Source organism: Macrobrachium nipponense, chromosome 4 (assembly GCF_015104395.2).
Source record: "Macrobrachium nipponense isolate FS-2020 chromosome 4, ASM1510439v2, whole genome shotgun sequence".
In the NCBI taxonomy this organism is placed as follows: domain Eukaryota; kingdom Metazoa; phylum Arthropoda; class Malacostraca; order Decapoda; family Palaemonidae; genus Macrobrachium; species Macrobrachium nipponense.
In genome coordinates, this window is record NC_061100.1 from 72,276,711 (window position 1) to 72,303,384 (window position 26,674).

The following is a 26,674-nucleotide window of genomic DNA, read 5'->3' on the forward strand; positions in this document are numbered from 1 at the left end:
TCCACAGTGATCCACTCCTAGCTACCTCGCTCTTCCCGGTGTAGCCCGAGGAAGTTGAAGGTAGTGGAGAGACAGACCTGACGCTCCCCCCCCGCTCGCTGGCAGGACCAGCGACGTGGGGGGCTGCAGCCGATCACCAACCCGCGGTGGGGATCGATCTGCAGGCCGCCTGGCCGTGCCGCCTCACCTGTGGCGAGCGGCTCGACTGAGCACGTCGACCCCGGTCCCGTGCGTCAGACGAGCTGCTGCTGGTCATCATATCCGCCCGGGTCCCTGTGGGTGGAGCGGCGGTCAGGTGACCTGCAGAGCTCACTTTCGCGGTGAGACCGGTGTGAGCGTCCTCGCGGCACGTCAAACCGCTGGTACCGTCGGTCGAGGGGACCTGGGGGACCTCTTCCCAGCCTCAACCCGTGGCCGGTCAGAGACCGTCACGTCCACCCGAGGTACCGGCTGGTCGCTGCGGAGAGCGGCGGGCGCTGGCCTGGCGAGAGTCACCTGAGCGGCTCTCGACAGTCTTACTGCTCCGTGCCTCGGTCTGACGCTGAGCGAACTCAGGCGTCTTAACTTTGGCTGCACGGTCACCCGAAGGAGACCGCACACTCGGAACTTCTCGCGGACGAGAAACCGAGCCGGTACCTGGCTTAGCAGCAGAGCTGCCAAGACCAGGCGAGGGTGTACCAGCGGTAGCCAGCATACCCTTGGCCCCGTCGTTCTTCTTCTTTCTTCTCAGAAGGGGAGACGGGCCCCGTTCACAAAAAAAAAAAAAAGAAGGAACAGGAGGACCAGCAGAAGAACCTCCCCGTCACACCGGAGTGTGACGAGCCCTTCGAAGTTCCCGAAGGAGTCTTCTTAGGGGGAAAACCCGGTTACCATCTGGTCGCTGCGAGAGCGGCCGCTGGCCTGGCGAGAGTCACCTGAGCGGTTCTCGCCAGCCTTCTGCTCCGTGCCGTGGTCTTGGCGCCGAGCGAACTCTGGCACCGAAACTTTGGCTGCACGGTCTCCCGAGGGAGAGCGTACACTCGGGATCTCCCGCGAACGAGAGACCGAGCCGGAACCTGGCGTAGCGGCATCGCCGCTAGCACCAGGCGAGGAAGTACCAGAGCTAACCGATACTCCTCTGGTCCCCGTCTATCTCTTCCTTAAGGAAGGGGAGACGGGCCCCGCTCCCGAAGGAGCAGGAGGACCAGCAGAAGGACCCCTTACCTTACAGACCTTACATCTTGTTCGGGTTGCCCCAGGTCCCTCAGTGTGAGGCACCTCTAATGTCTACCAGAGAGTTGCTAGTACATCTTCCGGTATATTTTGCATCTTCCAATCTTGGATGGTCTGGGATGCAGTTTAGATATTTGTTGAGCTTATTCTTAAACACATCTACGCTCACTCCTGATATATTCCTCAGATGAGCTGGCAACGCATTGAATAGACGCTGCATTATCGATGCTGGTGCGTAGTGGATTAATGTCCTGTGTGCTTTCCTTATTTTTCCTGGTATAGTTTTGGGCACTATTAATCTACCTCTGCTTGCTCTTTCTGATATTTTTAGTTCCATGATATTTTCTGCTATTCCTTCTATCTGTTTCCATGCCTGAATTATCATGTAGCGTTCTCTTCTCCTTTCTAGACTATATAATTTTAAGAATTGTAGTCTTTCCCAGTAGTCTAGGTCCTTAACTTCTTCTATTCTAGCTGTAAAGGACCTTTGTACACTCTCTATTTGTGCAATATCCTTTTGATAGTGTGGGTACCATATCATATTGCAATATTCAAGTGGACTACGAACATATGTTTTATAAAGCATAATCATGTGTTCAGCTTTTCTTGTTTTGAAGTGCCGTAACAACATTCCCATTTTTGCTTTACATTTTGCCAATAGAGTTGCTATTTGATCATTGCATAACATGTTCCTATTCATCATCACACCAAGGTCTTTAACTGCTTCCTTATTTGTGATGGTCTCATTATTAGGTCCCCTTATATGCATATAGCTTTCTTTCTCTGTCTCCATAATTTATTGATTCAAATTTATCAGAGTTAAATACCATCCTATTTACCTCTGCCCAATCATATACTTTGTTAAGGTCTCTTGTAGAGCGTTCCTATCTTCATCACAAGTAATTTTCTCTACTTATTCTTGTGTCATCTGCGAAACTACTCACTACCGAATCCTTCACATTATGTCTATGTCTTCAATCATAATAACAAACAGTATTGCAGCTAACACCGTACCTTGCGGCACACCGGATATTACCTTGACTTCATCCGATTTCTCGTCGTTTGCAATAACTATCTGTTTTCTCTGTTGTGTAAAAATTCTTTTAACCATCTTCCATACTTTATCCACGAATTATTGTGTTTTCTAATTTTCTTCGCTAATATATTATGGTCTACTTTATCAAAAGCTTTTGCAAAGTCTAAATAAACCACATCTGTTTCATTTCCGCTTTCATATTTTTGAATATGTTCTCACGGTGGACTAACAGTTGGGTTTGTGTACTTTTTCCGGGTACGAAACCATGTTGTCCTTTATTAAAACAAATTATTTTTTATTAAATGTTTCATAATATTTTTCTTCATTACCCTTTCATACACTTTCATAATATGTGATGTTAGACTCACAGGCCTATAATTACTTGCTCTAGTCTTGATCCACTTTTGAAAGTAGGGGTAATATATGCTAATTTGTGCTCATCATAAATCTTGCCTGTATCTACACTTTGTCTTAATAATATTGCAAGTGGCTTTGCGATAGAATGAACTACTTTCTTTAACAAAATAGCAGGAATTCCATCAGGCCCTGCAGCAGCTCCATTTTTAATTTCATTAATAGCCTGCACAATATCAGCTTCATTAATATCTATGTCAGCTAAATATTCACTATTTTCATCCCTTACTTCTATATCATTATCTTCATTATCTATTCTAGGGTGAATTCTCTACTTATACGTTTCTGCCAGTATGTTGCAAATTTCCTTTTTTTCATTATTCGTTAATCTCCCTTCAATTCTCAGAGGGCCTATTTCTATTCTTCTTTTATTCATCTTCTTCGCATATGAGTATAATAGTTGGGGTTTTGCTTGATATTTAATAGGTTTTTTTTCTTCCAAGTCCCGTTTTTCATTTTCTTTTGATTGTATAATCTTTTGTTCTGCATTTTCTATCTTACTTTTTAGTTCTATAACTTTCCATGCATTTTTTCTTTTATTTTGCAAGACCTTTTTTCCACTTTCTGATTTTCTGGAACAAGATCCTTCTGTCTCTTGGTATGCATGAATGATGTTTATTTTTCTTTCTTCGGTATATATATTTTTTCCACTATTTTCTCCAATATTTTATATAATATCTCCGTATTTACCCTTATGTCATCACTTACGAAAATGTTATCCCAATCTTTGTTTAATTCTTCATTAATTTCTGACCATTTTATATTTTTACTGTAGAAGTTGTATTTTCCATATCCTTCCCACTTTTCATTTCTTGCTTATCTCTATTTTCACTTGCTTTGGAATGAACTGTTAATTCTATGACATTATGGTCTGAAATATTCGCATTATAAACTATTATTTCTTTAACATAATTCACTCGTTCACAAATACTAGGTCTAAAGTATTTTCCTTTCTTGTTGGCAGGTGATTTATTTGTTGAATGTTGTATTCTAGTAGCATATCTAATAGCTTTTCAAATTGCCTCTTATCTTCTGCACTACTATTACTCTCTTTTTTTATATGTATAAGTACAACCACAATCTCCTATTCGTTCTTTCCATTCTACGAAAGGAAAGTTGAAGTCACCAGATAGGAGAATAGTCCAGTCCTTGTGATTTCTACATATATCATCCAATTTTTCAATTATTAAGTCAAACTCTTTAGTATTAGGAGGTCTATATATTACTATGTTCATCAATTTTTCAGATTCAAATTCTACCGCTATTAGTTCACATTCTGAGTTACTATATTTCTCATATATTTTTCCTTGTTTTTTGTCTTTCCCATATATTGCGGTTCCCCCTTGATTCCTATTTTTTCTATCTAATGATCTATAAGTTTGGAACCCTTTATTTGATCATCATTCCAGTCTCTTGGGAATACCAGGTTTCACTTATATTCATTATATCTATTTTTCTTTTCATTTTGGTTGGTTAGTTCTTCTAAGTACTCTATTTTTCTTTTTGAGTTACTCGTAACTAAACCCTGCGCATTCATCACTATGATGGTTTGCGTGTTTTCCTCCTTCATTTAATACTGGTAGTAATAAGGATTTTCCCAGTCTCTTTCCTGTTCTGGTATGTTGTTGTTTTTTTTCATTTCAGAAATTCTGACATTAAAAAATCAACTTTTCCATAATATTTGATCTTCCTTCATCATAATTATTCATTTTGTGTCTGAATCTGCAATTTTCTCGTCTGTCTGCATATCCTCTTGCATAATAAATACAGTTATTATCTCTTGAGTAGAATTTCGGAGCTGATGCTTTGAAATTTTTTGTTTTGCTGACACCTCTGCATATCTCATTGGTGGTTTGCTTTTCTCTTTTACCTGATATTCTTGATTTCTCTCTTTATTTGTTTCTTTCTTATTTTGGATTTTATTACTTGGTTGGTTATTTATTTGATTATGATTCATGGCTACAGGGTGCATATATTTGCATTTTTTTGTGTCGAACTTACATCCTTTTCCTTCTTTTAGGTTTTTACATATTTTTGGATGCAGATCTCTGCAATCATCCCCATATCCATCTAAGTATGCCACATTTACCATATATTCATAGTTTTTGACATATCTTAGGATGTTTGTAGTAACATCTTTCTCCAAATCTGCAATTCCCTCTTTTCAAAAGGTTGCAGATTTTGTCTTTCTTGTCTATTTTTTCCTCTTTCCCGTCATTGTATAGATCTGGGTAGAGCCTCTTGGGGATTTGCTTTTCTGTTGTCATATCGTAATTTATTTTCTTCGTAGGTATGCTGCTTTATTTTATTGCCTCATATGTAGTATCAAATGGAGTATCTCTGCATCCATACTTTTATCTTGTTCTTTGTTTTTCCTTATTTTTTTCTGTCATTTCATTTTTGTTTACTTCTCTTCCGTTTTCCTCTTCTTCTTTTTCTTCTTCTTCTTCCTCTTCTCTTCTTCTTCATCCTCAACTATTTGTACATTCAATCTTGATTTAATAACATTGTCTATCCATGATAGACATGTTGAACAAAAAATTCTTGTATCTTTTCTCAAATCTTGTATTACCTCAGCACACTGTGGATGGGTCGGAATGTTGCATGCAGCACATTTTCTGATTAGGTTTTGTGGATTGACTATGCTATACCAAACCTTACACAGTTTGCATGCTTTTGCATTCTTTTTCCTAATGCATCAATTAGGATATTCACAAGATTCACCTTATTCATTTTCTTTGTCGGAATATGTTGGTTTATGTATATTTTCTTTATGAGTCTCTTGACCACTTGGATTTATTGGAACTTCTTCAATTATTTTCAAGATGTTTTTCATTAGATTTGTTCCAGTTTGAAGGATTATATCCTTCTAATAATCTATGAATGCCTTTTGTATCTTTTTGGTTAGGACTGTTGCTGATTTCATAGATGAGAAATGCCAGTTCCCTTCCTGCTACCTCATCGTATTTGCGAATCTGCTAAACACGCCAAATTACGCCACCTCTTCCCGCAGTTGGAACTTACTGCCATCTTGTTCTGATTTATAGTATTACACTTGATAAACTAACTTAGAAGACGCTTTATCCTACTATTTTCACACTAATCTTATCACCGATAGTTCACGAACACTTCTAGATATTTCTCAAATTCTAGTCGTATGTTAAACTTGTGATATCTGTTGATTAATCTGACTTCAAGCGGGTACGTCTCACCAAGCAAGATGGCTACTTACGAGGTGGGACGGGCCCTTAGAAGTTCCCGAAGGAGACTTCTTAGGGGGGAGAGGCAGCCTTCTTCTTCTTCGGCTTATGGGCCTTAGAAGTCGAAGGGGAAGAGGCAGGCAGCAGACAGGGGACGAAGACGAAGATGACACCTTCCTCTTCTTCGTCAGCTCACGCAGGACAGTCGTCAGGTCCTCCATCCAGGGCCGGAGTCGGGCTATTGCCGAAGCAACACGGCCCGACTGCACCTGTCGGAAGGACCTGGGACTGGGGAACACACACCATGGGCAGGACCAGCATGGACAGGCGCAGGAACCAGGAGCGACAGGAACAGCAACCAGCTCAGGAGCGGCAGGAACAGCGGCAGCGGTAAACACAGAAGGGACAGCCAAGCCAGTAGCGGGAACCACATCAGCGACAGGTACGGCAGGCCCAGCCATCGCCCCGTAGAATCATCGGCAGCCAGCGGGAACCTGGTACTGGCGGCCGGTCTAGGGGCGAGCTGCTGGAACAGCGGAAGTCTGGGGCAGGCAACACGAAGAAAACACAGGCGGCGGCGGCATACCCCTCCTCGGTACGGCGGCGACCGGCCCTAAAAGGCGGACCCGCACAGCATGGGGAGTGTAGACCAGCGGGGGGAAGCAGCATAAGCGGCCGTGAAGGTTGTAGTGGAGACCACTCCAAGGTCACCGCCCCAGACCTCGCTAGACGCTGCAGCAGATCGTGGATGCTAGGCACGCCCTGCAGCCAGCCGCAGTGGTCCATACCTGTCCAAGGTCGTCTCCCACGGATGTAGCACCTGCGGTAGCACATACAGATTAGTAAGAGGGGTTCCCTCACGCACGGGGGGGGAGACATGCCCCACCCCGAATGCAAGGAAGACCCCAAATACAAAATACAACGAAGAAGCTGAGCGGGGGGCAGGAAGGAAGACGAAGAATCGGATACCAACGGGAGTCGCGGGAGAGCTTTCCGACGACTTCCTGGCAGACCTTCGCTTCCCCTACCCCCGCACAGCAGTGAAAAGTAATATGAAAATGAAACAGAATACTGCCCTTGCGATTCACTTCATAGAACTTAAAGGGGAAAAGATCAAATCCCGGGTAAGAACGGAAACTTGATCCAAATAATATGATACTATCATAAAATATATATGAAAATGAAACAGAATACTGCACTTGCGATTTCACTTTCACAGAAAATAATCGTAAGGATCAATTCCCGGGTAAGAGCGAAATTGATCCAAATTAAATTATGCAAATAAATAAATGAAAATGAAAAGAATACTGCATTGCAAATCCACTTTCATTGCATTTTATCATACAAAATAAAAAGGTTCGTGCCGAGCGCAATCAGCGCTCTGGTAACGAACGCACAGGGCAAAAATATAATGAAAAAAAGTACTTACATTTTTCAATTACACACTTTCGCCCAAATACATGACTCAGCGCGAGCGTCGGCACCGAGACATAATTCAAGGGTTCAATTCATGAAAAGAGAGGAAATCGCCGCATCTACGGCGATAGCTCCATGTTGGTTCATAATTAAGTAATGAAAATGAAAACAGTGTACTTACAGTTTCATTTTCAAGTCAAACAAACCATTAGTAGAAAACACAATATAAACAAAGCATACGACGATGAAGCGGGCAGAGAGCGATGACGAACACGTCCTTCACACCGCGGCTGAAAGCAAAAGTGATTCTTCACCTCTCGGGCGCGCGGGCGCGCGCGCACGATCGGACAAGCAGTTAACTACCGTTCTCCCCTTGTTCGAAGCTTACGACCGTCCCAGCTGCCGCTAGTTACCTTCCTATTGTTAAAGGACCGAGGGTTTGTATTACGTATCGGAACAAATAATAAACATTTTGTAGACAAGCTTAAGTTATATAAAGTGTTACCTACTTCATATAATTTATCTTTCAGGTATATCATACCAACATATCATAAAAGTCCTACCGAATTTAAATATACAGTAAACGGCTTTAAAATGACAATTTGTCGAAAATTGCATTTTTCCTAACTATACAAACCTGAGGTCCTTTAACAATAGGAAGGTAACTAGCGGCAGCTGGGACGGTCGTAAGCTTCGAACAAGGGTGAGAACGGTGGTAGTTAACTGCTTGTCCGATCGTGCGCGCGCCGCGCGCCCGGGCGGTGAAGAATCACTTTTGCTTTAGGCCCATGCAAAAAGTAGCAGAGTGAGGGGTGGTATGAGGTGGGACTATATGTAAAGGACCTCAGGTTTGTATAGTTAGGAAAAATGATATTGTTATGATACAATAAAGTTTCATACATACTTACCTGGCAGATATATACATAGCTGGGACGACGGAAAAGAAGGTCTTAGCTATGTATATATCTGACAGCGGTAAGTTGATTGTATGCAAAATGCAATTTTCGACAAATTGTCATTTGTTCCGATACGTAATACAAACCCTCGGTCCTTTAACAATAGGAAGACTCACTTCTTGGTGGGTGGAATCTGAGTCTTTTTGGTGAACAGACTGGTGTTTCGTCCAACCTTGGAATGCCTCCCTGGTCGTAAGAGCAAGGGAGGGATCCAAACCTCTGTCCGATTGATCGGGGTGTGCACCGCAGGATCAATGGTCAGACCTCTGAGCCAAGTACTAAGAGAGAGGCAAGCGTATCTCTTCGTACCAGCATTGCAAGAACTTGTTCCTGTACAGGAGCCACTAAAGTTATGGGTTTGTCTCAAGTAGGCATCACTCCTTCCCCCTTGTTGGAGGGAGTGGAGGATATTTGCTTCTATCCCTAACTAAAGGGATAGATTGGAGCTCGGTCGAGTAGCTTACCTGCATCGGATTCCTTCCAGCATGGTGACGACCGTGACCCTCTGCCCACAGGTAGAGAGAGAGAAAGATGGAAGAGAAGAAGCCAGTCGCACTTCATTCAACCATTCATTCCTACAGTCACACCAGGAATCGATGCTGTTTCTGCCTGCTCGGGTGCTGGGTAAGCTTACACAACGTGTGAGCAGCCACCACAGGTCCCAAGGAAAAAGTATCCAAGGACTTGTGGGCAATATCCCGAAGGTAGAAGGACGTGAAGGTAGTCTGGTTGGCCCAGACACTGCCTTCAGGACCTGCGCCACGGAGAAGTTCTTACGGAACGCCAAAGAGGGTCCGGAATACCTCCTGACTTCGTGGGCTCTCGGCCGGAGCGTACGGATGTCGTCACTACCATCAGCCTCGTACGCTCTCCTGATCACCTCACGCAGCCAGAAAGAAAGCGGTTGTTTCTTGGATACTTCTTCTTTGGTCACCCCGGTGCTAACGAAGAGGCGTCGACACTCAGGCCTGAGGTGTCGAGTTTTCTTCAGATAGCGCCGTAGCGCCCTCACAGGACAAAGCAGCATCTCATCCGTATCGTTGTCGGTGAAATCCATTACGGAGGGGATCGTGAAAGACTCGAACCTGTCGTCAGGGATCGACGGATTCTGAGTCTTAGCTACGAAATTCGGGACGAAAATCGAGCGTCACAGATCCCCAGCCCCTGGAATGTTTAACATTGAAGGACAGACCATGAAGTTCCCCTACTCTCCTTCGCCGATGCCAGGGGCCAGCAAGAAGAGGGTCTTGAGGGTCAGATCCCTGTCTGACGACTCTCGGAGTGGCTCGAATGGTCTTCGAGTCAAACTCCTAAGGACGAGAGTCACATCCCACTCAGGGGGTGGGGCCTGAGTTCCCTGGGTGGGCAAGACCTTTCGAAGCTCCTCATTAGTTAAGGATGATCTCGAACGAGTTCGAGATGTCCAGTCCCCTCAGTTTTAGGACGAGCGCCAGGGCGGCTCTATATCCTTTAACGTGGGTACTGAGAGGAGCTTCTCTCGGCGAAGAAACACGAGGAAATCCGCTACCTGCTGAAGAGTGGCTCTGAGAGGAGATAGACCCCGTCTACGACACCAACCACAGAAGACGGCCCACTTCCCCTGGTACACAGCTGCAGAGGACTGTCTGACGTGCCAGCCATCTCTGTTGCTGCGCTGCGAGAAAAGCCTCTCGTTCGCAAGAGATGGTGGATAACAGCCAGCCGTGAAGTTGTAGGGACTGGACTGCTCGGTGGTACCGCTCTACGTGTGGCTGGGCTAGAAGGTTGTGCCAGTGGGGCATCTCTCTCGGTTCTTTCCGCAAGAAGAGCCAGCAGGTCCGGATACCAAACGGCTTGAGGTCGTTTGGGAGCCACCAGGATCATCCTGAGATTGGGAGTGACCAGCGCTCGGCTGATCACTTTCCGAATCAGACAGAAGGGAGGAAAGGCGTAGACGAAGAGGTTGTCCCAGGGGTGTTGGAGAGCGTCCTCTGCAGCTGCCCATGGGTCCGGCACGGCTGAGCAAAAAACTTGAAGTTTTTTGTTGTGCCGGGTGGCGAAACAGGTCTATGACCGGACGCCCCCACAGGTTGAAGAGCCTTTCCGCCACTTCTGGGTGTAGGGACCACTCGGTCCCTATACCTGATCCCGACGGCTGAGCTTGTCTGCTACTACATTCCTCTTGCCTGGAATGTAGCGTGCTGACAGCTCTATCGAGTGAGCCGTGGCCCACTCGTGCACCTGCACAGTCAACTGGTGTAGCGGGAGAGACACTAGGCCCCCCTGCTTGTTGACGTATGCCACTACTGTGGTGTTGTCGCACATCAACACCACCGAGTGTCCCATCAAAGCGGTCTTGGACTCTTGGAGAGCGTAAAACGCCGCCTTGAGTTCTAGGACATTGATGTGAAGGTGCTCATCGTGATGGTCCCACACACCTGCAGCCAGCAACTCCTCCAGGTGTGCGCCCCATCCCTCGGTCGATGCGTCTGAGAACAGCAGCATCTCCGGGGGGGGGAGTGCGTAGAGGCACCCCTCTTAAGAGGTTCCTGTCGTCGAGCCACCAGGCTAGGTCCTGCCTCACCTTCTCCGTGATGGACACGGGAAGTAAGGTGGATCCTTTACCTGTGACCAAACTCTCCCTTAGTCTCCACTGAAGAGACCGCAGGTGAAGACGTCCGAGTGAGGAACTAAACTTCTCGAGTGACGACAGGTGGCCGATCACGACTTGCCATTGCTGAGCTGCCTGTTTCCTGCCGAGACAGGAACCGGCCGGCTGCCTCCCTGAATTTGCTGATCCTCAAGTCTGCGGGGCGGACTTGAGCTGCTACCGTATAGATCAGCATACCCAGGTACTTCATCTTCTGCTTGGGTTCGAGATCGGACTTCTCGTAGTTTATCACGATCCCCAGATCGCGACAAAACTTTAGAAGTCGATCCCTGTCCTGCAGCAACTGCGAGCGGGAGCTCGCCAGGACCAGCCAATCGTCGAGATACCTCAGAAGACGCTATCCCACGTGCGAAGTGGGCCCAAGCAGACAACCAGCGTGAACACTCTCGTGAACACCTGTGGGGCGGTGAGAGACCGAAGCAAAGTGCCCTGAATTGGTACACCGTCCCGTCGAAGATGAAGCGGAGGTACTTTCTGGAGGACTGATGGATGGGTATTTGAAAATACGCATCCTTCAGGTCCACTGAAAGCATGAACGTCGTTCTCCTGATGGAGTCAGCACGGAAACGTGCCGTCTCCAATCTTGAACCGAGTCTGGCGAACAAATCGGTTCAGGGGAGAGAGATCTATCACCGGGCGCAGCCCCCCGATGCCTTTTCCACTAAGAAAAAGGCGGCTGTAAAAGCCCGGTGACCGATCCACTACGACTTCTACAGCTCGTTTGTCAGCATGGTCTTGATCTCCTGCCGAAGAGCGTCGTCCTTTGAGGATCCCAGACATACGTCTGCAGATGGACCGGGTTGGAGGTGAGGGGTGGCCGAGATTCGAAGGGTAGTAGATATCCCTCCCGAAGGACGTATACTATCCAGGTCTCGGCACCGTAGCGCTGCCAAGTTGCCCAATGGCTCGCCAGGCACCCCCCCACTTCCGGCAGCTGGTGAGGGGGAACGCCGTCCCCTAGCGTTTCCCACCTCGCTTCGACTTCTTCCAGCACCTCCTCGGGGAAAGGAGGCTGGTTACGGCCTCCTTTACCAGAAGTTGAAGCAGGAAGAGTCTTTCCTCGGGGGCTTCGATGGAGCAGCCGTCTTAGCAGCCGAGGAAGCGCTAGCTAAACTCTTAGGCTTAGCCGCAGTTGTACGAGGTTGCCCAGAAACCTTCGTAACTGCCTGGTGAACCAGACGGTCACTGTCATCAGTGCGCCGTCTTTCCACCGCAGCGTCCACCATCTCTCCGGGAAAGAGAGCGGAGGAACTCTTCATTGGTCCGTTACGGAGTCCATTTACCGCCTCACGCCCGGTCCCCCCTTGGCTACTCGGTGTAAGGACAGCGTCCCTACGACGGAGAACCAAGTTGGCCCACAGGTTTGCCGTCTGATGGGCGAGGTAGGAGATGGCCCTACCTCCAGACTGGCACAGTCTCCTGAAGTCGGGGTCGTCTTCGAGGGGCAGCGCCCCCGGAGTCGGCCGTGACCTTGGATACTGTGAGGGACCACAGATCCAACCAAGAGACTGCCTGGAAAGCCGCCATAGCGGTAGCTTCCAGGCCCAGTGCCTCCTGCTGCGAGAACCACAAGTTCTCCGACAGGAGCTGCTGCAGGGACACACCTGGAGTTAGCCTAGCTAGCTCCGGGTTAACCTGTTTGGGCGGTATTGGATCCACTGATGCACATAGAACTTCCGCTGTCGCTGCAGAGGAGGAGGAAGTAGCTTGGAAGACCGTCCTGACTTAAGTGAGTCCTCTCGTCCTGAGACGAAATTCTCCACCTGGTCAAGGACTGAGTCTGCAAGCTCAGATCGCGGCAGTCCCACCGTCAATTTGGGTTCCTTCTTAGGGCCCCAAAATGACTCGAGCCGGGACGTGGGCTCAGATGGTGGTAGCGGCGATCCTTCCCCCAGGTCGTTGTGCTGACGAATCAGCGCAATAACCTGGGCAAAGTTCCTCTGGATCTCAGGAGTCACAGCGTCCTGAGGAGTAGGGTACAGTCCAGTCCCTCCAACAGGAGCAGCTCTCGAGACCCTCCTCCTTCAGAAGGAGGACAGCAACAGAACCCCTGACGGTCGCCCTCCAACCACTTGCGCGTACGACCTGGCTGGTCCTAAGACCATGCCTGGTTCGTGCGGCGTCGTGGCGGGATCGTGAGCGGCGCACCTCTCACGATCACTCCTAGGTACCTCGCTCTTCCCGGTGTAGCCCGAGGAAGTTGAAGGTATAGGAGAGACAGACCTGACGCTCCCCCCCCGTTCGCTGGCAGGACCAGCGTACGTGGGGGCTGCAGCCGATCACCAACCCGCGGTGGGGATCGATCTGCAGGCCTGGTCGTGCCGCTCACCTGTGGCGAGCGGCTCGACTGAGCACGTCGACCCCGATCTCGTGCGTCAGACGAGCTGCTGCTGGCCACCGTCTCCGTCCGGTCCCTGCGGGAGCGGCGGTCAGGTGATCTGCAGAGCTCGCTTTCGCGGTGAGACCGGTGAGCGTCCTCACGGCACGTCAAACCGCTGGTACCAGCCGAAGCTGGTGCCGTTGGTCGAGGGGACCTCTTCCCAGCCTCAACCCGTGGCCGGTCAGAGACCGTCACGTCAACCCAAGGTACCGGCTGGTCGCTACGAGAGCGGCCGCTGGCCTGGCGAGCGTCACTTGCGCGACTCTCGACAGTCTTCTGCTCCGTGCCTCTGTCATGACGGTGACAAGCTCAGCGTCTTGACTTTAGCTGCACGGTCCGCTCCGAAGGAGACCGTACACTCGGACCTTCTCGCGAACGAGAAGTCGAGCCGGTACCTGGCTTAGCAGCAGTGCTACCAAGACCAGGCGCGGATGTACCAGCAGTAGCCAGCACATCCTTGGTCCCCGTCTTCTTCTTCTTCTCAGAAGAGGAGACGGGCCCTGTTCCCGAGGAACAGGAGGACCAGCAGAAGCACCCCCCGTCACGCCAGAGCGAGACGGGCCCTTCGAAGGTCCCGCAGGAGCCTTCTTAGGGGGGGAGGCGGGGGAGGCAGCCTTCTTCTTCTTCGGCTTAGACGCCTTAGAAGTCGAAGGGGAAGAGGCGGCAACAGACGACGAAGAAGACGATGAAGACGACGACGACACCTTCCCTCTTCTTCTTCCTCTTCTTCGTCAGCTCTCTCAGGACGGACGTCAGGTCTCCATCCACGGAAAAGTCGGGCCAATTGCCGAAGCAACACGCCCCGACTGATCCTGTCCGGAAAGACCTGAGACCGGTGCAGCACCTCCATGACGAGACGCGACGTGGGCAGGGGCAGGCACGGCAGGAGCGGCAGGAACATCAACCGCAGGACCAGCACCATCAGGACCAGCACCAGCAGGACCAGCACCAGCAGGACCAGCACCAGCAGGACCAGCACCCAATAGGACCAGCACCAGCAGGACCAGCACCAGCACCAGCAGCAACATGAGCGTCCCGCACCGCGCGCTTCGTAGGAGCGGCGCGAGGGGCTGGGCCAGCAACACTCGCTGCAGGTACGGCAGGTACGGCAGCATAGTCCGGCGTCACAGACCTCTCCATCTCAGCCAAACTCATCATTGGGACGGGCGGTAGATCCAGGGCGAACTTTTGGGGCAGCGAAAGTCGGGAGTCGCAGCACATAGAACCCAGGTGGCGGCGGCACGCCCCTCTTAGGTACGGCAGCGATCGGCATTTGAATTGATGCCGTTGGAGTCACCGACGCAATGTGTTGCGTGTACACCACATGAGGAGGGGCGGCGTACGCTGGTGTTGACACAGTATTGGTCGTTGTTGTGACTACACCATGAGTTACAACTGCCGCCGACCCCCCCCGCTAGCCGTTGAATCAAGCCCTGGATACTGGGGGCGCCCTTCCCTTGCAGTCCCAACGACGCCCACCACCTGTCCAAGGTCGTCACTCACAGAAGCACACCTGAGGGAGGAACAGTCGGGTCAGTTAGAGGGGCACCCTCGCGCTTGGGGGAGGACGAACCCCACCCAGAGCGGACGGAAGACCCCGAATACAATTGAACATCCGGGTATCGGGCACCCTCCTCCACACTCGACGGGTCGAGTGAGGAGAAGGACTCCGAAACCCCCCCCGCAGGGGAAGGGAGGCGGCAAATCGTGGGGGCTGAGCTGGAGGGCAGGAAGGATGACGAGGTATCCGTAACCAAAGGAGTCGCTGGAGAGCTTTCCGACGACTCCTTGATCGACCTACGCCTCTTCCTACCCTCGTACAGCACCCACTGCGCCTCGGACCAATTTACACACACATTACATGGTTCGGCTCGGGAGCATTCTCGCCGACACCGATAACATAACTCATGAGGATCAATATCTGGGTAAGAGCGGAATCCGCCGCATTTACGCCCCCCTCCCTCCAGCCGGGACACACTCTACGGGCAGCTGGTGGGCGCGGCGAAAGCTCTTCTTGATCCATGATTAATAATTCACTTCACCAATGAAAAATGAAAAAAAGAGTACTTACAATTTCATTCAAGACCACAAACAAACCAGTCAGAAGAAATGTAAAACATCCAAAGCACACGACGAAATAGCGGGCAGAGTAGCAATGACGAACACGTCCTGTCACACCACGGCCGAAAGCAAAAGTGGTTCTTCACCGCCCGGGCGCGCGGCGCGCGCACGATCGGACAAGCAGTTAACTACCGTTCTCCCCTTGTTCGAAGCTTACGACCGTCCCAGCTGCCGCTAGTTACCTTCCTATTGTTAAAGGACCGAGGGTTTGTATTACGTATCGGAACAAACAGAAAGTAATCATGTCCTGTCTTAAAGGTGGTAAGAAAGTAACTGTCGGGCTTAAAGGTGGTAAGAAAGTAACTGTCGGGTCACGGGACGCCAAGGGCATTCTGGGTACTACATACCCCATGAACTGGTATAGGTGCCAAAAATCCCTGGATCTCACAAGTTTAATTATAATTTTAACTACCGGTTTCCGGCTTATTCCATAAAATCTTTAAAAATGAACCTAAAAACCAAACCATGACTTTCTGGGAAAAATAGAGTGCAGGGCTGGAGAGTAAATAAAAAATTTTGACCATAACAAAGAACATATAGGTATATAAATTTATTAAAAACTCAATGGCATGAAAGATCTAGCCTAAACATTTAATTTGATGTATAATAGTAATACATTGCACCAATTTATTCGGTGGTAATCAGTAATTAACTTTGACCGCTAATTACTCAAAATTTACATCGGGCAGGTTAGACCACTTTCGCACTATATGCCTTACATAGCAAGCTTGTTAAAATATAAGTTGTGAAGCAAACTGTAAAGCTTACAGGTAAATTTTGTCTTCTTGCTGCTGCTTGTTCTAATCCTTTCTCTACGGCTTGTCTTCTAACTCCTTGTCTCATGGGACGTTCTGGTCGAGGGCCTGATACACGCACTCTAGCCTTTGGATTCCAAGCCTCATCTTCTTTCTTCTTACCTCTAGGCTTAAACACTGGGAAATCTTCATCATCAGAGATGTCTAATGATGGATAAACTGTAAAAGCAACAAAAATATTAACTAATTAAGCAACATTTTAAAGTAAACAGTAGCTCAGCAAGTGTGATATATATTCCCATTTATTCAAGTTATTAGAAAAATGTAAACTTTAAAGAACTGGACTTGCTCCCATTTGTTATTTGACATGGCTGAAATATAGCAACCTTGTGTACTTAGCCATCAATATCTGAGAAAACACTTTTAATAATGTCAATTTATGATTATATATGGAAAGTTCTGCTAAAGATTATAGACTTTCCCTTCTAACGTGGACTCACAATTCACATACTGGCTTATTTGCGGATTTTTCTATGGACTGTAAATACCCATTATTCACAGAAAATTTGCCTATTTGCTGTATGTTTCACAGAAATATTCACAAATTATTGTATTTTCATATAATCTTCATGAATAAATGCACTTATTGTGAAAAACTATTAAAATGGTCAGTTTTGTGCATTCTAAAGGGTTTTAAGTAGTATTTGCAGATTTTAGCTATTTGCAGGGAGGAGGGTCTGGTACCTCTCTCCTACGAATACAGGGGTCCTAAGTTTGAGATACCTTTGCATATTCATTGCTACCAAAAAGATTGTCTGAAAATTATATGGTAACCAATTTTTAAAAGTTTTTCAACACAAACCCATTGCCTAAAATTTACCACATTTTGTGGAAATGCTCTAGCCTTATCAATGTGCTGAGAGATCCATGGGTATCTAACAGCCAAATAGATAACTTCTGTGATTTGTTGTTGGGAGCGTGGTTAGGAGGCAGAACTCTTTATCATAATAGGTTTGTATGCAAAAGTTGAAAGAAACATTTTCACCACAAATTCATCATAATAATAGGGTGAATTGCTGATTTGGAGGGAGAAAATGGAACTGTTGATACCCTAAATTCAGCTGATTTACATAGTTTGGTAACCAAATAAAAAGCTTCAAAGTTCAAACTAAGAAACAGCCTCCTGACCTGTTCATGCAAAATGGAAACCATGATAAGTGAGATAACTCTACACACCTACACCTATATTTCTGAAATGGAAACCTAGATAAGTAATATTATCTTGATGAAATTGTAAGTTGCACACATTAAATTATGAGCATGTATATTTCTTTTAAGAGGCAAATAATACCTGTCTGGCTAAGGATGTTGACATGATCTCTGTAGTCTTAGTGAAGAATCCATGTTGAATGCTGATCCACAGGTTCTAACAGCAGGGACCAATATTATTTTTATTCTTACAAAGCCAAAAGTGTGGAATAGTGGCATTAATCACATCAATATACCTTTCACTGCATCAACCACACTAAATTCCATTTTGTATTTAAAACAATAAGGAGAGACACAAAATTTTGGGGTTAATGTTTCTGCTTCTGCTTAAAAACCTCAACTTCTGAGCCTTCATAGGTAACTTATGGGAGTGAAGATCTATCATTTCTACAATCTTGTAGAATATGCAAAAGAGCTTCTCCTAATGAAAGGAAGTTGTGGGGAGGTCCATTAGTAAAGCTAGAGGGATAGTGAACCATGCCATTGCAGCCAAACGGGTGCCATCAAACTTCATATAAAAAAAAAAAAAAAAAAACAGCAGTTTAGATTTTCTGTACAGCTTGTCTGATCAAGCCAAATATATAGTGGGAAAGGCATCCCAAGGACACATGGATGCTTCTAATTTCCAAGCCCTAGGATAAAGAATGGCAGAAAGACTACCTTTAGTCCTTGGAAACGATCATGTTACTCCTCTTAAAAATAACTACCCTAATAGTTTAGTAGAAGTCTGGCACATGAGTTAGCTATCCTTGTGTGACACACTCATGAAGACAAATTTATGAGGAAGGCATCTTGAGGGGCAATTCAGACCATGCATAAATGTGTGTACAAGGTCACAGCCAGGACATGCATGTGGTTCAATCTTCCACACAAATGAAACTATCCTCATTCTCACAACAAATAAAATCAGTCAACAAATAAAATCAGTCACAACCATTCATTTCAGATAAAACAGAAAACGGCTTCAACAGAAAAGCTGGCTAAAGAAAACTGATAGTCGAGTGATTGAGTAAGAGCCCCTGTCACCCACCTGAAGCTGCTAAACTACCAAACTTAAACGACTGGAGCCGCTTTCACCAGAGGTAATCTTCATCAATAAATGTCTTGGTTTATATTCTTATTGGAACTGTTAAATTTAAGAGTGCAAAACCTGAACCTTATTTTCACATCTTCTTTGTTGTTTACATAAAGAAAATATTCTAAGCTAAAGAAAATTCAGGGATGGTGTATTCTACACTTACTGGAGGAATGACAAGCATGTAATATTTAGTTCCTAAACAGTGGCAATAACAAAAGAATTCAGTGCATCCTCACTATTACTGTCATTTTCTGCTAAAGCAAACTCTAGAATAGCACCATATTCTGGATTTTGTCATTACTCCATAAAAACAACAGATTTCTTTGCAATTTGTACTAAACATTCATGAAGTTTATACATACAGTGCTTTAGATATGCTTATAACATTTTTATAAGGGATTTTACATAAAAAAGTGTATGTGTAATATTCCATAAACATTTTCCTAGCCTGTAAGTATAAGTTCATATCCGTTCAACCAAACTATAGTAGGCTAGCTAGGGATAACCAATAACTCTTAAGTAAATTAGTCATGTGTAACATAAATTCATATTTACATGGACTATTTATTTAGTCTCTTAATGTATGTTTTACACTGATTCCAGAATGCTAGGCTTGGATGAACAAAACCATTTTTCTTGTCTGGTAACATACATGCATATTAGTTCCATAGGGGTATACCTGGCTAGCCTGGGCTAACTAACTATTCCTACAAATAACACTTTTTTTTAGCTAGCTGGCTCAAGTTCATTTCAATTCCAGACAGATAGGTAAAGTTAACAAAAGCCAGGCAATCTTGCTGTAATGGGCAGTACTCTATTTTTTTTTTCCTGAGATCAATTGTAATAGGCAGTACTCTACTTTTTAAGAGATCAATTGTAATGGCCAGTACTCTACTTTTTCAGAGATCAACTGCAATGTAGTATTTCATTTACTATACTTAGTGGTGTAAATATTTGATTTAGTTAAAATTTTTATGAATTAAACAATTCATATACATCGTAAGTCTAATAAAACCATTCTTTGTAGGTAAAAGCTACAGAGAAAATAAGAACAGAATAGAATAGAAAATAGAATTTAGGCCAAAAGGCCAAGAACTGGGACCTATGAGGCCATTCAGCATTGAAACAAAAATTTCAGCATTGAAACAAAAATTGTCTGTAAAATGTTTGAAAAGTGTATACCAAGAGGAAAACTTCGCAGTTGCACTATGAATCAATTATTAGGAGAGTGAAAAATAAGACGGAGGAAAGATAATATGAACAGAGCTACAGTAAATTGAATGAAAGGGGTCCCGTTAGGGGCAAAAGGGATGTGTGAAGCAATGCCTACAATGCATTGCATCGAGGTGCATTGAACAAATTAATAGGACTGCAAGAGGTACACTAAACAAATTAATAGGTATCTCCTTACCATAATCTTCATCTTGATGAACTTTACTCATGTTTTCCTCATCGTTATATCGTCTTCTAGGTTTTGGTTGGCGCGACATAGATGAGGTCAGTTTTTCTGGATGGTGCTCGTCCCCCGGAACTACACGGACCTCATGCTTAGCATTCCCGCAATAGCTTCTCTAGTTGATGGTGAGGCTCTACCACTTTCACTGCTAAAATAAAATAAATTTACCTTACAAACAGTGGCAATTGTTATTTATAACCATGGCAGATTAAAGATGAACAAAACTCCATAGAAATTTATCAAAGCAGTAGTGAAGTAAATATACAGTATTACCTTTTGTGACTACATAATATTCTAATTAACAGATAGAATAATTTTTCTTAAACATATTTTTTGAGAATACATATGATTATACTAAACCACAGTGAATTAATTGCTTACTTATAGTAATAATTTGGAGCTTCAAACTTTTGTGTAAGAAGTATTTCCAGAATAAATGCATTTTTTTATTTTTTCCAAGTTTTTCGAAAACATTCTCGTTACTAAACAACTCCTCCGTATGATGAATGAAAATTACAGAATTAATTGTAAATAAAGTATGCTGTTTTCAGCATTATTTGCATGTCTGTGTGCAGTTCCCTTCCATTCTATAGACACTACTCCCTGTAGAAGTTACTCTCTACAGTGTACTTAGTATAGGTCATTCTAGGCATGTCTCAAGGTTCTATGCAGCTTTCCTTTATCTACCATAGCATTACCTTTTGTCTCTACTTTTAATCCATTTAATCATTTAATTTAAGCCATTAAAAATTTGAAATTAACCTCAGTAGTGTAATCCTTTAATTTAGGTTTTTAAAAGTTTGAAATTAACCTCAGTAGTCTAATTAAACTACTTTACAATAATAAGAATGAGATCAACCAATGCTCCCCCCTCAAGAAAACTCCATTGTTACTATAAAAAAAAATTGATATGAAAATGCAAGTATAAATAAATTCAAAATATACAAGATGTTGTAACATGAAATTCTGGTTCTGTCTTGTAATTGAACTCATCTTGTAATACAGTTTAAACAAAAAATTTGGTGTGCAACAGTACTGCAAAGTATCACCAATAAAATTGTCGTCAAATTAAAATCTGCATTCGAAAAAAAAGATCAGGAATGAGTTTATAAATTACACAACTTTGTACACATTGAAGGGACAATGTGCTAGTGGTGAACAAGTGTTTCAACTTAACCCTTAAATGCGGATGTAAAAAAATAATTTTTTAAAAAATTCACCATAAATCGAAATATTGTTATAGAGACTTGCAATTTGTTTCAAAATGAAGGAAAATGATTGAATATTACGATACTGTAAGAGTTTTAGCTTACAAATGCAGTTTTCGACCATTTCGAACGAGTTAAAGTTGACCGAATGCCGAATTTTTGTTTAAAATTTTTTTTTATATGCAAATATAAAAAAAATGAGAAATGCTACAACCTTCCAATAATTTTTGTTATATTGTGCATGTTTTGCGCACATTTTCATATATAAAACCTCTAAAAAAAAGCGTAATATGAAAAGGCTCAAATATTAGGAGAATGTGACCTACGCGTTTCCGAGATTTCGGCCGAGAATCGCGCGCGGACGGAATATTTTTTTATTTTTTTTCAAATATTCACAAATAAATAGAGATATTGTTTCTAGAGACTTGCAATAGTTTTTAAATTGAAGATAAATGATTGAATATTACTAGACTGTAAGATTTTTATGTTACAAATGCGTTTTTTGACCTTTTCGGTTGAGTCAAAGTTGACCGATCGTAGTTTTTTTCGTACTTATCGTACTTTATATGCAAATATTTCAAATGAGAAATGCTACAACCTTCCAATATTTTTATTTTTTGTTATATTGTGCACATTTTTGCGCACATTTCCATATATAAACCTCTAAAAAAAGCGTAATATGAAAAGGCACAAATATTAGGAGAATGGTGACCTACGCGTTTCCGAGATTTTCGGCCGAGAATCGGCGCGCGGACGGAATAAAAAATATTTTTTTCAAAAATTCACCATAAATAGAGATATGTTCTAGAGACTTGCAATATGTTTTAAAATGAAGATAAATGATTGAATATTACTAGACTGTAAGATTTTTATGTTATAAATGCGTTTTTGACCTTTTCGGTTGAGTCAAAATTGACCGATCGTAGTTTTTTTCGTACTTATCGTACTTTATGATGCAAATATTTCAAAAATGAAAGAAATGCTACAACCTTCCATATTTTTTTTTGTTATATTGTGCATGTTTTTGCGCACATTTCAATATATAAACCTTTAAAAAAAAGCGTAATATGAAAAGGCTCAATATTAGGAGAATGTGACCTACGCGTTTCGGAGATTTTCGGCCGAGAATCGGCGAGCGGAGGGGAAAAAAATATTTTTTTCAAATATTCACCATAAATAGAGATATTGTTCTAGAGACTTGCAATTTGTTTTAAAATGAAGATAAATGATTGAATATTACTAGACTGTAAGATTTTTATGTTTAAATGCATTTTTTGACCTTTCGGTTGAGTCAAAGTTGACCGATCGTAGTTTTTTTCGTACTTATCGTACTTTATATGCAAATATTTCAAAAATGAGAAATGCTACAACCTTCCAATATTTTTTGTTATATTGTGCATGTTTTTGCGCACATTTCCATATATAAAACTATAAAATAAGCGTAATATGAAAAGGCACAAATATTAGGAGAATGTGACCTACACGTTTCGGAGATTTTCGGCCGAGAATCGGCGCGCGGAGGGAATATGACAATTTGTCGAAAATTGCATTTTTCCTAACTATACAAACCTGAGGTCCTTTAACAATAGGAAGGTAACTAGGGCGGCAGCTGGACTGTCGTAAGCTTCGAACAAGGGGAGAACGGTTAGTTAACTGCTTGTCCGATCGTCGCGCCGCGGCCGCGCGCCGAGAGGTGAAGAAATCACTTTTGCTTTAGGCCCATGCAAAAAGTTGCAGAGTGAGGGGTGTGCATGAGGTGGGACTATATGTAAAGGACCTCAGGTTTGTATAGTTAGGAAAAATGCAATTTTCGACAAATTGTCATTTGTTCCGATACGTAATACAAACCCTCGGTCCTTTAACAATAGGAAGACTCACTTCTTGGTGGGAGGAATCTGAGTCTTTTTGGTGAACAGACTGGTGTTCGTCCAACCTGGAGTGCCTCCCTGGTCGTAAGAGCAAGGGAGGGATCCAAACCTCTGTCCGATTGATCGGGGTGTGCACCGCAGGATCAATGGTCAGACCTCTGGGCCAAGTACTAAGAGAGAGGCAAGCGTATCTCTTCGTACCAGCAAGCAAGAACTTGTTCCTGTTTGCAAGAGACAATCATAAAATGATGGGTTTGTCTCAAGTTGGCATCCACTTCCTCCCCCTTGTTGGAGGAAGTGGTGGATATTTACTCCTATCCCTACTGAAAGGGATAGGATGGTGCTCTATTGAGTAGCTCACCTGCATCTCGTCCTTACCCAGCAGGGTGACGACCGTGTCCCTCTACCCAGAGGTAGAGGAAAGAAAAAGATGGGAAGAGGAGGCCAGTCACACTCTCATTCCTCATCCATTCTTACGGTCACACCAGGACTCGATGCTGTTCAGCCTGCGAGGGTCTGGGTTAACTACACAACGTGTTTGAGCAACCACCACGGTTCCCAAGGAAAAAGATCCAAGGAACTGTGGGCAATATCCTGAAGGTAGAAGGAGGTGCATGCAGTCCGGTTGGACCAGGCGCCTGCCTTCATTACCTGCGCCACGGAGAAGTTCTTGCGGAACGCGAGAGAATGATGAAGAGGCGTCCACACTCATCCTGGGTGTCGAGTTTCTTCAGACAGCTCCGTCGCACCTTCACAGGACAAAGCAGCATAGCTTCGTATCGGAGGCGGTGACGTCCATTAGGGAGGGTATTGTGAAGGACTCGAACCAATCGTCAGTTACCGAAGGGTTCTGGAGTCTTGCTACGAAGATCGGTACGAAATAGAGCGTCACAAATCCCCATCCCTTTGTGCTTGACTTCTCAAGAGAAGTCATGCAGTTACCTAAGACGAAAAGAAGGGAATAGTCGTATGACCTATCCCTCTTCTCGACTTTGGTTATGTACAGTACTCATACTGACAAGCTATTAACGACGAAGTAATGATTGCTCTGGAACAACCGAACTAAGTCCATAGCATAGTTCGTAACTGACTCGGGCGCTCTGACAGCTGCCGACTGACTGGTTCGGGAATCACTAGAGGCAAGTTGTCAAGCATCCGGGTAAGTCACGTGACCTTCGCCCTTTAAAGAGTTATGCTGAGAGACAAACAAATAAAATATTTTGTTAGTCACCGATGCCGGACGGCGCGGCGATGATTCTCTTAATGCATAAGCTCAAAAGGCGAAAGTCAATTGCCTTCAAAAGACCGAGGTCCTGATGGCAAGAAAATCTCATAGACGTTGAATCTCAGCTTAAGGAGAAACAACACTATGTGACGTTGAAGACGAAGGTAGGCAATGAATGCAACCTACGTCTTCCAGCTGAATCGAGAGGAATCTCAAGATTCTAAACCTGTGCTTACAAATGACTGAAAACGCTAACCGCCATTTCATTGCTGTCCGTTGTGCATGAAAGCGGGGCGTTCTTCAGTAATGAAACACAGGGGAGAGCCGCTTGAAGAACTGCTTCTCATGGGCTGAACGTTTGGAAGTAGAGCTGGCAGGTGTGGGAGTAGGCGATGTCTTTCAATACATCTGCTAATCCGGGGTGAACAATGAACAATTGTACACCTCCGAATACAAGATATTTTGAGGACAAACTCAGATTCCGCAAAAATCATTCGCATTATCGGGATACGATGCAGCAAGAGACTATTACAAAGAATTCTGTTACGTGCGTAAACAGAAAGATGAGAGTCGAATAGATATCTCTGTTTAAAATTCTCGCAATACCGAAGACGATGAATACTAGCGTTTCTCAGCAGTAGATGGTCATTCATGTATGCGAGAATCCCCGTTAATCAGAGACTTAAGTCCGTGATTGTTGGGCAGAGATACGGTTGTTATTCAATCAAAGCAGGTGAGAAAGACATAAACAACCGTCTATCTGATACTGAAATGCCTCGGGCAATTCAATACGCAGTAGCTGTCGCTGACTCGTCATCCTGAGTTGCCAAGTAATCCTTTCCACGAAGGAATGCGTTCGGCTAGAACCACCGAGCATAAAAAGATATGCTCGAGCAATTATATTTAAGCGAAACGAATTTCGGTAAATATAAAGCTTAAATGGTGTTGTTTGACAACACATAAGTATATAAAATTGAAACTGGAAACTCCCTGGGAGGTTGCAGGCAACCCGGGTTGCAGTTCAATTAGAAGTCGCAATCCGTAGAATAACCAGGATATGCGCCTACCCCTCGGACCATTCAACTGCTTAGCAGAATCATGTCGCGAGGTTAATATACGTAGTATATTTGTAGGATTCTGAACAACGATCTCCATCCTAAATTCTTTCCTTCAAGAAAACAAATAAGGATTGGAGATCGACCACCTTCGTTCTCTATTAAAGAGAGTGAAGGAGAAGTCTTCCTCGAAGGAAAGCTTCAATGGTGAACAGAATACTAAGACGATAGTTCCAGCCAAACTGGATATTCCCGTCCGTTCTTCTCTATTCCAGGTTGGTCGCCTACTGTGAGATAGTCTTCTTTCAGCAGCAGTCTTCTTCCTAATGCTAGAAATTCCAGGAATTCGAGCATAGGCGAGGTTCCCGATTATCGTGTAACATATCGGGGATTCTCGTCTCGCTCACGTTTTGGACCGTGGTCGGCCTAAGTGTTTGGAGATCGTAAGAAACTCTAACACTCTGAATGCGCTAGAAATTCCGTAGAAATTCTAAGCAGTCTGCGAAACCCCCACCGAATTCGTCAAACGATATCGGCTGGTGGTCCATCGATTCCCGTAGAAATGAAAATCGAGAATGTGGGGCAGGATCCCTCCTCAACGACCGGGGCTTACGTCAGGTAGGACCCGAAGGTCCCCCCTGGTAGCGCAGTCCCCAACGTGGGATCCTACAGAGAAATCTCTGTAGGATCCTTCCCCTTTCCCTCGTAGCCGTAAGGAGAGAGGGAATGGGGGAGGAATTGGATACTCGCTCGCCTTCCCAGTGGAACTAGCAGTTGGAGAAGAGTAGGAGCAGCCATCGCCTTGCGGCGATGGCCTCTCAGAGTCTGGGAAAACGTATCGTCAGGAGAAAACGTTTTCCCCAGAGGAGGGTTACGAACTCTCACTGTAGGTAAGGGTCTGCCGCCACTGTGAACGTCGTCTGGGTTGGGGCTGATCGACACCTGACAGGAGAGAGCCGATACCGTCCTCCGACTCATTCCAGTCCTCGTCGAGGTCGAAACCTCTCAGGAGGACCGATGGAGTATTTAAATACGGTGTCCGAAGACACGTAGAAACGCCGCTGTCGCAGTAGAGGAGGTGGAAGTAGCTTGATCGACCGGCCAGAACTGAGAGAGCCTTCTTGTCCGGAGACGAGAGACTCTGGTTCAAGACAGAATCGGCAATCTCCGATCGCGGCATACCCAACCGTCGGTTTGGGTTCCCTCTCGGGCCCCAAAACGACTCGAGCAGAGACATGGGCTCTGCTGGTGGGAGCGGCGATCCTTCCCCCCGGTCGTTGTGCTGACGAATCAGTGCAATAACCTGGGTAAAGTTACTCTGAATCTCGGAAGTTACAGCGTCTTGAGGAGTAGGACCGTCCAGTCCCTCCAACAA

The 26,674-nt window shown here is 45.0% G+C and overlaps 2 protein-coding genes across 2 annotated transcripts in view; both read right to left on the reverse strand.

The window, feature by feature from the left end:
* The window catches only part of LOC135210947 (exosome complex component RRP4-like), a 602,376-nt gene that overhangs the window by 506,132 nt on the left and 69,570 nt on the right, over positions 1–26,674 (reverse strand).
* LOC135211655 (lysine-specific demethylase PHF2-like) lies at positions 15,882–19,986 on the reverse strand. Its single transcript, XM_064244922.1, has 2 exons — positions 19,899–19,986; positions 15,882–16,359 (listed from the first exon to the last, which is right to left on the reverse strand). Exons 1-2 carry the CDS (start codon positions 19,975–19,977, stop codon positions 16,076–16,078), a joined length of 363 nt encoding a protein of 120 aa, XP_064100992.1. The 5' UTR covers positions 19,978–19,986; the 3' UTR covers positions 15,882–16,075.

Bases quoted from the DNA above. Each gene is read 5' to 3' on its own strand.
- LOC135211655 (XM_064244922.1), bottom strand. From the start codon at position 19,977: ATGTCGCGCCAACCAAAACCTAGAAGACGATATAACGATGAGGAAAAC. The intron at 16,360-19,898 runs GTAAGGAGATAC...TTGCTTTTACAG, and splicing joins TCATCAAGATGAAGATTATG to TTTATCCATCATTAGACATC.